The sequence below is a fragment of the Nerophis ophidion genome, linkage group LG10, assembly GCF_033978795.1.
Source record: "Nerophis ophidion isolate RoL-2023_Sa linkage group LG10, RoL_Noph_v1.0, whole genome shotgun sequence".
NCBI lineage: Eukaryota > Metazoa > Chordata > Actinopteri > Syngnathiformes > Syngnathidae > Nerophis > Nerophis ophidion.
In genome coordinates, this window is record NC_084620.1 from 55,705,595 (window position 1) to 55,721,495 (window position 15,901).

Genomic DNA, 15,901 nt, shown 5'->3' on the forward strand with positions numbered 1-15,901 from the left:
GGCTTTATGTCTAATGAGTTGTCAGCCTGTGGTTTTTTAGTTTATTGTGCTGGACTTTACTCTCGTTCTGTGAGGGTTTCTAGTTGCTGGTTGGCGTGAAGTCACTTAGTGGAGGCCCACTGTTACATTTATCCATCCATCCATTTTCTACCACTCGTCCCTTTTGGGGTGGCGGGGGTGCAACATTCACACACTAGGGACCATTTAGTTTTGCCAATCAACCTAACCCCAGGTGCATGTCTTTGGAGGTGGGAGGGGCCTATCCCCATGTGCATGTCTATGGAGGTGGGAGGGGCCTGTCCCCAGGTGCATGTCTATGAAAGTGGGAGGGTCCTATCCCCATGTGCATGCCTATGGAGGTGGGAGGGGCCTGTCCCCGGGTGCATGTTTTTGGAGGTGGGAGGGGCCTATCTCCAGGTGCATGTTTTTGGAGGTGGGAGGGGCCTACCCCCAGGTGCATGTTTTTGGAGGCGGGAGGGTCCTATCCCCATGTGCATGCCTATGGAGGTGGGAGGGGCCTGTCCCCAGGTGCATGTTTTTGGAGGTGGGAGGGGCCTATCTCCAGGTGCATGTTTTTGGAGGTGGGAGGGGCCTATCCCCAGGTGCATGTCTATGAAAGTGGGAGGGTCCTATCTCCATGTACATGTCTATGGAGGTGGGAGGGGCCTTTCCCTTTGTGCAATACTATAAAGGTGGGAGGGGCTTACCCCAAGGTGCATGTCTTTGGAGGTGGGAGGGGCCTATCCCTAGGTGCATGTCTATAAAGGTGGGAGGGACCTATCCCCAGGTGCATGTCTATGGAGGTGGGAGGGGCCTATCTCCATGTGCATGTCTATGGAGGTGGGAGGGGCCTGTCCCCAGGTGCATGTCTATGAAAGTGGGAGGGTCCTATCCCCATGTGCATGCCTATGGAGGTGGGAGGGGCCTGTCCCCGGGTGCATGTTTTTGGAGGTGGGAGGGGCCTATCTCCAGGTGCATGTTTTTGGAGGTGGGAGGGGCCTACCCCCAGGTGCATGTTTTTGGAGGCGGGAGGGTCCTATCCCCATGTGCATGCCTATGGAGGTGGGAGGGGCCTGTCCCCAGGTGCATGTTTTTGGAGGTGGGAGGGGCCTATCTCCATGTGCATGTCTATGGAGGTGGGAGGGGCCTATCCCTAGGTGCATGTCTATAAAGGTGGGAGGGGCTTACCCCCAGGTGCATGTTTTTTGGAGGTGGGTGGGGCCTACCCCCAGGTGCATGGCTATGGAGGTGGGAGGGAACCCGCACAGTTGGGAGGACATGCAAAATCCACACAGAGAGATCCCGAGCCCGGTATTGAACTCAGGACTACTCAGGACCTTCGTGTTGTGAGTCACATGCACTAACCCCTGTTCCACCGTGCTGCCCCCAGTGTTACATATGCAGTGAAAAGCACATTTCACAGTGCAAACATTCAAATTGATTTGCTGGAGCCCACACAGGCGCCGCGCTCGTGTTGCCGCCGGTGAAATCGCCGCCCCTGCTCCGCAAGTCGGGATGTTCGCTTCGCTTCCTCCCACATGTCGTGAATCACGGCACCACGCCGCACGGCCTAACTCGGACGAGCGGCCTCTTTACTTTTGCGTGACGACCCCCCCCCTGTCTCAACGCGGCGTGGGCTCGGTCGTCCCACGCGGGAAGAGCCCCTCGCCGCTTCTGGAGGCGCGTTTACACGCTCATTTAAATACTTGAAAGGCACACGAAGCAGATCCTCCGCCAATATAATTAGTGGACGGGCTGCCGGCGCTACCGCTGTGCCGTTGCCGTGGCAACGCGGGCAGCCCACCTCTGCAAGGAGGAGGAGGAAGAGGAGTGTAAAGATGATTTGTGTTCCTTATAAACTTGCACATTCAACCTGATCTATTTTTAGATGCATAAACTTGACTGCACTCAGCGGTGTGTGTGTGTGCGTGTGTGCGTGTGTGTGTGTGTTTTGTGGACACTCCAGCTTTCCACAAATTTTTTTTTTCAACGTGGGCTTAATTCCCACGATGTCGTCTGCTTTTAGTAGATTAGGATTCACTCAAAACATGATGATGGACGATGATGCCCTGGTGTGTGCGTGTGTGCGTGTGTGTGTGTGTGTGTGTGTGTGTGTATGTGTGTGTGTGTTTTGAGCAGGTAAAGCACAGTCATTTCTGGGTCACATCCTTTAAGCCCTTTCTCCTGGCCATAAAACACACACACACACACACACACACACACACACATTACTATTTATTTGTTCTAGATCAGGGGTCACCAACGCCGTGCCCGCGGGCACCAGGTCGCCCGTAAGGACCAGCTGAGTCGCCCGCTGGCCTGTTCTAAAAATAGCTCAAATAGCAGCACTTACCAGTGAGCTGCCTCTATTTTTTTAAATTGTATTTATTTGCTAGCAAGCTGGTCTCGCTTTGCTGGACATTTTTAATTCTAATAGAGACAAAACTCAAATATTTGAAAATCCAAGAAAATATTTTAAAGACTTGTTTCACTTGTTGAAATAAATTCATTTATTTTTTAACTTTGCTTCTTATAACTTTCAGAAAGACAATTTTAGAGACAAAATACAACCTTAAAAATGATTTTAGGATTTTTAAACACATATACCGTTTTACCTTTTAAATTCCTTCCTCTTCTTTCCTGACAATTTAAATCAATGTTCAAATAAATTATTTTTTTTTATTTTAAATAATAATAAATACATTTTTATTATTTTTTTCATTTTGACGAAAAATATTTGTGAAATATTTCTTCAAAGTTATTATGATTAAAATTCCCCAAAAAATATTTGGGCAAATCTAGAAAATCTGTAGAATCTAATTTGAATCTTATTTCAAAGTCTTTTGAATTTCTTTTAAAAATTTTGTTCTGGAAAATCTAGAAGAAATATTGATTTGTCTTTGTTAGAAATATAGCTTGGTACAATTTGTTATATATTCTAACAAAGGGCAGATTGGATTTTAACTTATTTAAAAGATGTCATCAAAATTGTAAAATTAACCTTAATCAGGAAAAATTCCATACATTCTTTTTTAAATTTTTTCAAAAAGATTCGAATTAGCTAGTTTTTCTACTTTTTTTTTGGTTGAATTTTGAATTTTAAAGAGTCGAAATTGAAGATAAACTATGTTTCAAAATTTCTTTTAAATCTTTTCCTGTTTTCTCCTCTTTTAAACCGTTCAATTAAGTGTTTTTTTCATCATTTATTCCCTACAAAAAACCTTCCATAAAAGGAAAAAAAATGTACGACGGAATGACGGACAAAAATACCCTTTTTTTGTATATATATGTAGATTTATTTATTAAAGGTAAATTGAGCAAATTGGCTATATCTGGCAATTTATTTAAGTGTGTATCAAACTGGTAGCCCTTGGCATTAATCAGTACCCAAGAAGTAGCTCTTGGTTTCAAAAAGGTTGGTGACCGCTGCTCTAGATGATGAAAAAGTTGCATCAAGAAACACGTTGACACTCGCACAATTCAAAATATCTGAAAAGGAATGGTGTTAAAGGCCGGCCGTACAGCACTCCTTCTGAAAGAGTGGGGCGGTTAGGGACATTATTCAGAATTACGTCTTAGGTAGACTACTGACATGCTGTCATATACACAACAGACATTTTTTTTCCTCTCACACACACTACTGAAACACACTCCTATACACTACTGAAATGGTTCTTTCCCTCTTTGTTCCGGAGGACACGAGGTCCACAGTGTCCAAAAAACAATGCTAAATGTGGACTCGTCGGACCACGAAACACTTTTCCACTTTGCATCAGTCCGTCTAAGAAGAGCTCGGGCCCAGCGAGGCTGGCGGCGTTTCTGGGTGTTGTTGATAAAATGGCTTTCGCTTTGTAAAGTAGAGTTTTAACTTCAATCAATCAATCAATCAATCAATGTTTATTAATTCACAAGTGTCTCAAAGGGCTACACAAGCCACAACGACATCCTCGGTTCAAAGCCCACATAAGGGCAAGGAAAAACTCACAACCGAGTGGGATGTCATTATGAATGACTATGAGAAACCTTGGAGAGGACCGCAGATGTGGGTAACCCCCGCCCCCTCTAGGGGAGACTGGTTGCAATGGACGTAGAGTGGGTCTACCATAACATTGTGAAAGTCTAGTCCATAGTGGATCTAACATAAGACTGAGAGTCCAGTCCATAGTGGATCTTACATAATAGTGAGAGTCCAGTCCATAGCGGATCCAACACAATATTGTGAAAGTCCAGTCCATAGTGGATCCAACATAATAGTAAGAGTCCAGGCCATCGTGGATCTAACATAATAGTGAGAGTCCAGCCCATAGTGGATCTAACATAATAGTGAGAGTCCAGTCCATAGTGGATCTAACATAATAGTGAGAGTCCAGCCCATAGTGGATCTAACATAATAGTGAGAGTCCAGTCCATAGTGGATCTAACATAATAGTGAGAGTCCAGTCCATAGTGGATCTAACATAATAGTGAGAGTCCAGTCCATAGTGGATCTAACATAATAGTGAGAGTCCAGTCCATAGTGGATCTAACATAATAGTGAGAGTCCAGTCCATAGTGGATCTAACATAATAGTGAGAGTCCAGTCCATAGTGGATCTAACATAATAGTGAGAGTCCAGTCCATAGTGGATCTAACATAATAGTGAGAGTCCAGTCCATAGTAGGGCCAGCAGGAGACCATCCCGAGCGGAGACAGGTCAGCAGCGCAGGGATGTCCCCAACCGCTGCACAGGCGAGTGGTCCACTCCGCTCTAAAGCCCGCAGACTTTTTTTGGGGGGCGCTGGGAATCACTAATAAGCGGGATTTCTTTGAACGCAGATTTCTTGCAGGACATATGGTACAAATGTGGTACACGACCACATTTCAGTAGTGTTACACTACTGAAATGGTTCTTTCCCTCTTTGTTCCGTAGGACACGACGTCCACAGTTTCCAAAAACGATGCTAAATGTGGATTCGGTGGTCCATATTTGATGATCTCAGGCCCAGCATTGCCGGCGGCGTTTCTGGGTGTTGTTGATCAAATGGCTTTTGCTTTGTATAACTTGCACTTACAGATGTAGCGACCAACTGTAGTTACCGACAGTGGTTTTCTGAAGTGTTCCTGAGCCCGTGTGGTGATATCTTTTGCATACTGATGTCGCCTTTTGATGTAGGAATCGAAGGTCACAGGCATTCTTTGTTGGCTTTCATCCTTGCCGCTTACGTTCCGTGATTTCTTCAGATTCTCTGAATCTTTTGATGATAGTACAGAGCGTAGATGGTGAAATCCCTAAATTCCTTGCAACAGCTGGTTGAGAAATGTTGTTCTTTAACAATTTTCTCAGGCATTTGTTGACAAAGTGGTGACCCTCGCCCTGTCCTTGTTTGTGAATGAGTGAGCATTTCATGGAAGCTGCTTTTATACCCAATCGGGGCACCCACCTGTTCCCAATTAGCCTGTTCACCTGGGGCAGGGGTAGGGAACCTATGGCTCTAGAGCCAGATGTGGCTCTTTTGATGACTGCATCTGGCTCTCAGATAAATCTTAGTTGACATTGCTTAACACGATAATTATGAATAATTCCGCTGGAATCACAGTGCTAAAAATAACGTTCAAAATATAAAACATTCTCATGCATTTAAATCCATCCATCCGTTTCCTACCGCAACTGTTCAAGAAGTCGCATTAATGGTAAGAAGTATTTTATGTGACGATGGGGGGAGGGGGTCATTCTCCCAGGAAGGCAGACGGACTACTCCGGACATGGCATTTAGGTAAAAACATGACTTAATTTAAACTAAAAAAAGATACAAACAAAAATCGCTCAGAGCGGAGGCACAACTTGGGCTAAGGAAGAAAGCTAACGCATAAAGAGACGATGAACATAAATCAAACAAAACTTACTTGGCATGGCATGAAGCACGAAACTATGGCAAGGCATGAAACAAGTCAGCACAGAGCAAGAAAAGATCACATTGACTGGCAAAGACGAGCTTAAATACTGCCTCGGATTAGTGCTCGGGAAGCAGGTGAGCGGGCATTTTGTAACCAAAAATGAGTAACCAAGGAAACCAGACAAGGCAGTGGAAAAAAAACAGGAACTTAAAGAGTCCAAAAGACAAACAGCACATGGCCAAACAAAAGCATGATCAACAGACATGACATTTTATTTATTATTGGTTAGCTTCAGAATAACAATGTTATGAAAAACAATAAGAGACTTTTTATACTCTAAAAATGTTGGTCTTACTTAAAAATGCACGCATTTAGTTGTATTCAGTGTTAAAAAATAGGATATGGCTCTCACGGAAATACATTTTGAAATATTTGGCTTTCATGGCTCTCTCTCAGCCGAAAAGGTTCCCGACCCCTGACCTGGGGGATGTGCCAAATAAGCGTTTGATGAGCACTCCTCGGCTTTCTCAGTCTTTTTTGCCACCATTGGCAGCTTTTTTGAAACATGTCGCAGGCGTCCAAATCCATCCATCCATCCATTTTCTACCGCTTATTCCCTTCCGGGGGCGCTGGCGCCTATCTCAGCTACAATCGGGCGGAAGGCGGGGTACACCCTGGACAAGTCGCCACCTCATAGCTAATATTGACAAAAAAATAACAAAGTTTACCCGTTTGATTAAGTATCTTGTCTTTGCAGTCTATTCAACTATCAAAGGATTTGCAAATCACTTTATTCTATTTTTATTTACCATTTACACAACAAGAAAACTTCACTGCTTCGGGGTTTTATACATGCACATGCGTCACGGCCAATTATGTAAACAGACCGCAGTCCTCCGGGAAACACTGGATCGTGATAGATTGATATTTTACGCAGAGGTGATGAGAGTAAGAAAATGATGTATGATTAATAAAGTCACACACTCTCTCGTGGAGCCGAGTGCTACTCGTGTTCGGAAAAAAATGAAGACCGCTGCTAAAAAGACGGCCTCAACTACGAGGTCACGTTGTAAACAAAGGCTGTGTGTGTCCAGTCAGCACACGTCGTTGCATTTCTGCCCTTGTCACCCACGCACTACTATTTTTATCCGTGTGTGTGTGTGTGTGTGTGTTTGTGTGTGTGTGTGTGTGTGTGTGTGTGTGTGTGTGTGTTCATCAGGTTACAGGGTGTGTAAACAGACTCCGCTTTGTCCTGTTTGACAATTCTAGACGGACCGCAACTTTCAACGAGGGGGAAGTTTGATACTTCCTCATGACGTCATCCGCTAAACCCTTTTGTTGCCTGCAATAAAGTTGATTAATTAAGGCGCGCACCTGGTAGATATATCGACACACTCGTTATATCGCGGGTTTGTCTCCGTGCGATGTGGAAAATGACTATCATGTTTCCTTGTTAGACCCGCTCGACATCCATTGCTTTCGGTCCCCTAGAGGGGGGGGGGTTGCCCACATCTGAGGTCCTCTCCAAGGTTTCTCATAGTCAGCATTGTCACTGGCGTCCCACTGGATGTGAATTCTCCCTGCCCACTGGGTGTGAGTTTTCCTTGCCCTTTTGTGGGTTCTTCCGAGGATCTTGTAGTCGTAATGATTTGTGCAGTCCTTTGAGACATTTGTGATTTGGGGCTATATAAATAAACATTGATTGATTGATTGATTGATTGATTCCTTGAATTGCCGCCGGGGCGCTGATTAATTTAAAACCTCTTCTCACTCCGGCGTTTACCAAAGGCATGCGGTACATTTAGGCCTGCTCTTATAAATTTGAGTGTGATGTAAGGATGCCATCATGAAAAGCACATTTAATAAAAAAAGGTTATTATGGTCTTACTTTTCCTTATAAATGAAATCCATGCACAGCTCCTTCTGATCAAAAGCATCGATAACTTGTTTATAGAAGTCTTCCTTATCTTTCTTCAGTTTTAAAAGTCTCTCTGTCTCGATGGAGATCTTCCTTTATTACCTCCTGCTTCGATTGAAAGTCCAGTTTTATTTTAGATATGTAATCCTCCATGTTAAAAGTGCAAGCGAGAGGAAAAAATAAACCATCGCTGCTTGTTGTCACTTCTTCTGCAGCCGAGTAGTCGCAAGAAGGATCACTAGCGCCCTCTACCACCAGGAGGCGGGAGTCATTTGATGACTCATATTTGACACACGCAGCTACGGTATATTAATAAAACATAGCTGCTTACTGTTCTTTTTAGCATATTCAATAGCTTGGACCTTAAATCCTACTGAATAGCTCTTAATCTTCTTCCCTTAATGCATGGGTGTCAAACTCTGGCCCGTGGGCCAAATTTGGCCCTTGAGGTAATATCAAATTAAGATTAGAGCTGGCCCGCCGGTATTATACAGGGGCGGTGCCGCTGTAACAACCATTTGCCAACCCTCCCGAATTTCACTGCCCCTCCTGTAAATCTCCCGGGGAAACAATTCTTCCCGATTTCCACTAGGACAACAATATTGGGGGCGTTCCCCGAAGGCACTGCCTTTAGCGTCCTCTACAACCTGTTGTCATATTCGCTTTTCCGGCATAGAAACAATGTGCCGGCCCAGCCACATAACATCTGCGGCTTTAACACACACGAATGAATGCAACGCATACTTGGTCAACAGCCATACAGGTCACACTGGGAGTGGCCGTATAAACGACTTTAACACTGCTAGAAATATGCGTCACACTGTGAAGCCACACCAAACAAGAATGACAAACACATTTCGGGAGAACAACTGCACCGTAACACACGTAATACCCAGAATCCCTTGCAGCACTAACTCTTCCGGGATACTATAATATACACCCCTGCTACCACCAACCCTCACCTCCCCTCCAATTTTTTTTTAAATTTTATATTCCAAAGACATGCACCTGGGGATAGGTTGATTGGCAACACTAAAATTGGCCCTAGTGTGTGAATGTGAGCGTGAATGTTGTCTGTCTATCTGTGCTGGCCCTGCGATGAGGTGGCGACTTGTCCAGGGTGTACCCCGCCTTCCGCCCGATTGTAGCTGAGATAGGCGCCAGCGACCCCAAAAGGGAATAAGCGGTAGAAAATGGATGGATGGATGCCAATGATCATTATTGATAGCTTGATTGGAAACACTAAATTTGCCCGAGTGTGCATGTTGTCTCTCTATTTGTGTTGGCCCTGTGATGAGGTGGCGACTTGTCCAGGGTGTACACTGCCTTCCGCCCGAATGCAGCTGAGATAGGCTACAGCGACCCTAGAAGGGACAAGTGGTAGGTAGAAAATGGATGGCTGGATGGATAAGTTGAAACTCGACTTTGCATGTCACTATAAAGTTATATAAGCCTTGCTTGTTCAATATTCAATGAAAAAAATGTTGGGATCCCTTTTAAAAGGTTCGTTCATTTGTTCAACCTCGGCCCGCGGCTTTGTTCAGTTTTAAATTTTGGCCCACTCTGTATTTGAGTTTGACACCCCTGCCTTAATGTGATTTCAAATGGTTGAAATCAGCCTCCTCCATTTGGAAAATGTTGACAGATGAAGTGTCACTCGAGTTTGACCCGGTGGAAATTCTAGGCATATGCTAATAAAAATAATATTTCGCGAAACGAGTTTGACCCGGCGTTAATCCTGAGCCGGCGGTAATGCGAAGTGAAGTGAAGTGAATTATATTTATATAGCGCTTTTCTCTAATGACTCAAAGCGCTATACATAGTGAAACCCAATATCTAAGTTACATTTAAACCAGTGTGGGTGGCACTGGGAGCAGGTGGGTAAAGTGTCTTGCCCAAGGACACAACGGCAGTAACTAGGATGGCGGAAGCGGGAATCGAACCTGCAACCCTCAAGTTGCTGGCACGGCCACTCTACCAATCGAGCTATACCGCCCCAAAACATTCGCTAATTATTTTGCGAAACAAGTTTGACCTGGCAGTAATTCTAGACAGCCGCATACTATATATCCGGCGGCAATTCAAGGAAATACGGTATATCAGATTTTAGCTCTTTTTTGTTGCTTTTTTTCACCATTTGTGTTCTTATTTCGCTGATTGTCGCATTTTTGTTGCGTTTCACTTGATTGTAAAATATGTGGATGGCAGTGAGGGGGAAGGGGATGGACGTTCATCCATCCATCCATTTTCTACCGCTTGTCCCTTACGGGGTCGCGGGGGGCGCTGGCGCCTATCTCAGCTACAATCGGGCGGAAGGCGGGGTACACCCTGGACAAGTCCCCACCTCATCGCAGGGCCAACACAGATAGACAGACAACATTCACACTCACATTCACACACTAGGGACCATTTAGTGTTGCCAATCAACCTATCCCCAGGTGCATGTCTTTGGAAGTGGGAGGAAGCCGGAGTACCCGGAGGGAACCCACGCATTCACGGGGAGAACATGCAAACTCCACACAGAAAGATCCCGAGCCTGGATTTGAACCCAGGACTGCAGGAACTTCGTATTGTGAGGCAGACGCCCTAACCCCTCTGCCACCGTGAAGCCTTGTCAATATTCAGTGTTTTATCCTTCATAATTAATATTGTAAATCCCACATTCTTTGTTTCCATGTACATTCTGGGTGTGGTATTCAGTAAAAAAAAATGTCAAATTGCATTCTGTTTTTTAAGGCGGTTTGTCATAACGTTTTTAGCATTCGATCTGACATTATTTTGAGGTTTTATATTAGTGTTCCTAAAAAAAGGTACACCAGCCCCCAGAGACATTTTTTTCTCTAGATTTGGCTCCTGAGTCAAAATAATTGCCCAGGCCTGCTCTAGCGGGTGACTTTTCAAATGGTGCTACATATCAGCAGTGATGCTACTTTTTGTAGCAAATTGTGTTAGATGTAAATATAAACAGAATACAATTATTTGCAAATCCTTTTCAAGCCATATTCAGTTGAATATGCTACAAAGAGAACATATTTGATGTTCAAACCGATAAACATTTTTTAATGTTAATAATCATTAACTTTAGAATTTGATGCCAGCAACACGTGACAAAGAAGTTGGGAGAGGTGGCAATAGATACTGATAAAGTTGAGGAATGCTCATCAAACACTTACTGGGAACATCCCACGGGTGTGCAGGCTAATTGGGAACAGGTGGGTGCCATGATTGGGTATAAAAACAGCTTCCCAAAAAATGCTCAGTCTTTCACAAGAAAGGATGGGGCGAGGTACACCCCTTTGTCCACAACTGCGTGAGCAAATAGTCAAACAGTTTAAGAACAACGTTTCTCAAAGTGCAATTGCAAGAAATTTAGGGATTTCATCATCTATGCTCCATAATATCATCAAAAGGTTCAGAGAATCTGGAGAAATCATTCCACGTAAGCGGCATGGCCGGAAAACAACATTGAATGACCGTGACCTTCGATCCCTCAGACGGCACTGTATCAAAAACCCACATCAATCTCTAAAGGATATCAACACATGGGCTCAGGAACACTCCAGAAAACCACTGTCACTAAATACAGTTGGTCGCTACATCTGTATGTGCCAGTTAAAGCTCTACTATGCAAAGCGAAAGCCATTTATCAACAACATCCAGAAACGCCACCGGCTTCTCTGGGCCTGATATCATCTAAATGGACTGATACAAAGTGGAAAAGTGTTCTGTGGTCTGGCGAGTCCACATTTCAAATTGTTTTTGGAAATATTCGACATCGTGTCATCCGGACCAAAGGGAAAGCGAACTATCCAGACTGTTATCGACGCAAAGTTTAAAAGTCAGCATCTGTGATGGTATGGAGGTGCATTAGTGCCGAAGGCATGGGTAACTTACACATCTGTGAAGGCACCATTAATGCTTAAAGGTACATACTGGTTTTGGAATAACATATGCTGCCATCTAAGCGCCGTCTTTTTCATGGACGCCCCTGCTTATTTCAGCAAGACAATGCCAAGCCGCATTCAGCACGTGTTACAACAGCGTGGCTTCGCAAAAAAAAGAGTGCGGGTACTTTCCTGGCCCGCCTGCAGTCCAGACCTGTCTCCCATGGAAAATGTGTGGCGCATTATGAAGCGTAAAATGCGACAGCGGAGACCCCGGACTGTTGAACGACTGAAGCTCTACATAAAACAAGAATGGGAAAGAATTCCACTTTCAAAGCTTCAACAATTAGTTTCCTCAGTTCCCAAACGTTTATTGAGTGTTGTGAAAAGAAAAGGTGATGTAACACAGTGGTGAACATGCCCTTTCCCAACTACTTTGGCACGTGTTGCTGCCATGAAATTCTAAGTTAATTATTATTTGCAAGGGAAGAAAAAAATAAAGTTTATGAGTTTGAACATCAAATATGTTGTCTTTGTAGTGCATTCAACTGAATATGGGTTGAAAATGATTTGCAAATCATTGTATTCCGTTTATATTTACATTTAACACAATTTCCCAACTCATATGGAAACGGGGTTTGTATATCGCTCACAGACAAACCTGCAAAATATCGAGTATATCGACGTATCGCCCAGGCTTAATCGAACATCTCTAATCACGGTGCGACTTCAAAACAGCGCAGCTGCTGCAAAAAGTGTTCTGCTCTGACAATCTGATCAGCAGAGATCAGAAAGCCAGAGCTGGAATTCTCCAAATGAATTAGAGAAGAGAGGGCGAGTCAGACCGAGCGATGATCGCTGAGTCATCTTCTGACAGAACGTCTCGGCCCAAAGTGCCGCTGGCAAGTCTCTCCTGCAAGCTGTTACCGGTCCAAACTCCACCAGCAGAACCCGCCCAAACGTGCTGGCATAACATGAATAATTAATGCACATTCCGGAATCAAGTTCTCGCCGTGATTTGGACGTGTTTGCAACTGTGTGGATGACTGTGCTTTCTTTTTTTTGTTTTTTTTGTTGTTGCCTTGCATCACACGGCGTGTGTCTTCTGTTGCTTTCCAGGAAGGCCATCTCCCGCTCAGGCCTGCAGCACCTGGGCCCGCTCCAGCACGCCCTGCCTCCCGCCTCCAACGGGCCCAGCAAGGAGCTGAGGACCTGCGTGGACTGGACGGTCAGACACGCACACTAAAACATTTCAGCCTCCCAACGCACACACAAAAGCACCACAATGCAACATAATGCACCGTCATTTGTCACAGGCTGAGTCACCGGATGACATTTTTTGCATTTTCATGCGAACAGCTTTGCTCGCTTTCGGCGGCCGTATGCTCATGTGGAAACCGAAAGCAGAAATGTATTTTTTTTCAATATTTGTCTGACTGAATTAATTATTATTGTTTTGTCCTGTCCAGGTTCTTTGGCCAATCATATAGACCAGTGGTTCTCAACCTTTTTTCAGTGATGTACCCCCTGTGAACATTTTTTAAATTCAAGTACCCCCTAATCCAGGGGTGTCAAACGTAAATATAGAAATGAACCTGAAATGTTTGAATGAAAGAAACAGCTCTTCTACAAACCCCGTTTCCATATGAGTTAGGAAATTGTGTTAGATGTAAACATAAACAGAATACATTGCTTTGCAAATCCTTTTCAACCCATATTCAGTTGAATGCACTACAAAGACAACATACTTGATGTTCAAACTCATAAACTTTATTTTTTTTTGTAAATAATAATCAACTTAGAATTTCACGGCTGCAACACGTGCCAAAGTAGTTGGGAAAGGGCATGTTCACCACTGTGTTACATCACCTTTTCTTTTAACAACACTCAATAAACGTTTGGGAACTGAGGAAACTAATTGTTGAAGCTTTGAAAGTGGAATTGTGATAGCAAAATTCACTTGTACTTGTTTAAATAGATGATGTTCTTTGTACTGGGTACCAAAAGTTGTTTATCGGGCTCAGGAATGTGACACTTAGCAAGAGATCTATTATCTGATCAAGCTCTGTCTCCTGTGTCTCTGATGTAACATGTTGACTTTAGTTGACCTGGGCATATGTGTCATTTATTCTTGACCCCCGACATAGCTAAATTGTTCCCCTTTCCTGAGTGACCCCCCTCCTCTGGGCAAACGACACCCTCTCCTTCTTCACAGGACTTTGGGTATTCATTCCACCGGTGTACTGCATGTAAATGAGCATGGAGGGTGCGACTTCTGAGAATGTGTAATTGTCATGTCAAATTCTAAAGGAGTTAGAACAAGCTGGAACGAACGTATGTGTCGTTCTGGTTTGGTCTCGCTTTGCAAAGCTTGTTATTATTTGTTTGTTACTTTAATAAACTAAAGGATCGTCTTTAAGAAAATTTCCACTACAGAATTCTTTCCCATTCTTGCTTTATGTAGAGCAGGGGTCAGGAACCTTTTTGGCTGAGAGAGCCAGAAAGCCAAATATTTTGAAATATATTTCCGTAAGAGCCATATAATATTTTTTTTTAACACTGAACACCACTAAACACGTGCATTTTTAAGTAAAACCAACACTTCTAGAGTATAATAAGTCTCTTATTCTTTGTAATAACATTGTTATTCTGAAGCTAACTGTGGAGGGGGCGTAGCCTGCGGGCCTGCAGCAACAGGTGCGTAGATGGCCCACCTGGGCCTTGTTATCTAATCACCTGTCGCTCTGTTATAAGCAGCAGCCAGGAGAAGAGATGGGTTTGGGGCCGGAAATACAATTGCCGGAAAACAACTGAGATATTTTTTGAAAAATAAAACAATATTTAAACCCTGAAACAGGCTCTCATGTCAGTGCTTGGTGGTCTGAAGAACCCCCAGGAGGGCAAGCCCCACACTAACCAATAATAAATAAATAACTTCTTACCATTGACGCAACTTCTTGAACAGGTGCGGTAGCAAAAAGGATGGACGGATTAAAAATATTTTGAACATTATTTTTAACACTGTAATTACAAGTGGAATTATTCGTTACTTATCGTGTTAAGCAACGCCAGTTCAGATTTATCAGAGAGCCAGATGCAGTCATCAAAAGAGTCACATCTGGCTCTAGAACCATAGGTTCCCTACCCCTGATGTAGAGCTCCAGTCGTTCAACAGTCCGGGGTCTCCGCTGTCGTATTTTACGCTTCATAATAAGCCACACATTTTCGATGTGAGAGGTCTGGACTGCAGGCGGGCCAGGAAAGTACCCACACTCTTTTACTATGAAACCACGCTGTTGTAACACGTGGGTTGGCATTGTCTTGCTGAAATAAGCAGGGGCGTCCATGGTAACGTTGTTTGGATGGCAACATATGTTGCTCCAAAACCTGTATGGACCTTTCAGCATTAATGGTGCCTTCACAGATGTGTGAGTTACCCATGCCTTGGGCACTAACACACCCCCATACCATCACAGAGGCTGGCTTTTCAACTTTGCGCCTAGAACAGGGGTAGGGAACCTATGGCTCTAGAGCCAGATGTGGCTCTTTTGATGACTGCAGCTGGCTCTCAGATTAATCTTATCTTACATTGCTTAACACAATAAGTAATGAATAATTCCACTGGTAATCAGTGTTAAAAATAACGTTAAAAATGTAAAAAAATTATCATGCATTTTTATCCCTCCATCCGTTTTCTACAGCAGTGTTTTTCAACCTTTTTTGAGCCAAGGCACATTTTTTGCTCTTAAAAAATCCGGAGGCACTCCACCAGCAGAAATGTATTAAAAACGAAACTCAGTTGACAGTAAAAAGTCGTTGTCATAATTGTTGGATATGACTTTAAAGCATAACCAAGCATGCATGACTATAGCTCTTGTCTCAAAGTAGATGTACTTATTTTGAGTTGTTTGCTGTTTTCCTGTGTGTAGTGTTTTAGTTCTTGTCTTGTGCTCCTATTTTGGTGGCTTTTTCTCTTTTTTTTCGTATTTTCCTGTAGCAGTTTCATGTCTTCCTTTGAGTGCTACTTCCCGCATCTACTTTGTTTTAGCAATCAAGAATATTTCAGTCGTTTTTATCCTTCTTTGTGGGGACGTTGTCGATTGTCATGTCATGTTCGGATGTACATTATCTTTGCTCCACAATAAGTCTTTGCTGTCGTCCAGCATTCTGTTTTTTTTTGCTTACTTTGTAGCCAGTTCATTTTTAGTTTTGCTCTGCATGGCCT

General features: G+C 43.7%; 1 protein-coding gene across 4 annotated transcripts in view; it reads left to right on the forward strand.

Annotated features, from left to right (window-relative positions):
* The window catches only part of dgki (diacylglycerol kinase, iota), a 170,442-nt gene that overhangs the window by 75,527 nt on the left and 79,014 nt on the right, over positions 1-15,901 (forward strand). For 3 of the 4 annotated variants that reach the window (XM_061914180.1, XM_061914181.1, XM_061914182.1), the window contains exon 2: positions 12,796-12,904. The exons of the other annotated variant lie outside the window; for it this stretch is intronic. In XM_061914180.1, coding sequence (XP_061770164.1) covers positions 12,796-12,904 — 109 coding nt within the window. The remainder of the gene's footprint in view (positions 1-12,795; positions 12,905-15,901) is intronic. 4 annotated transcript variants of the gene reach the window in all.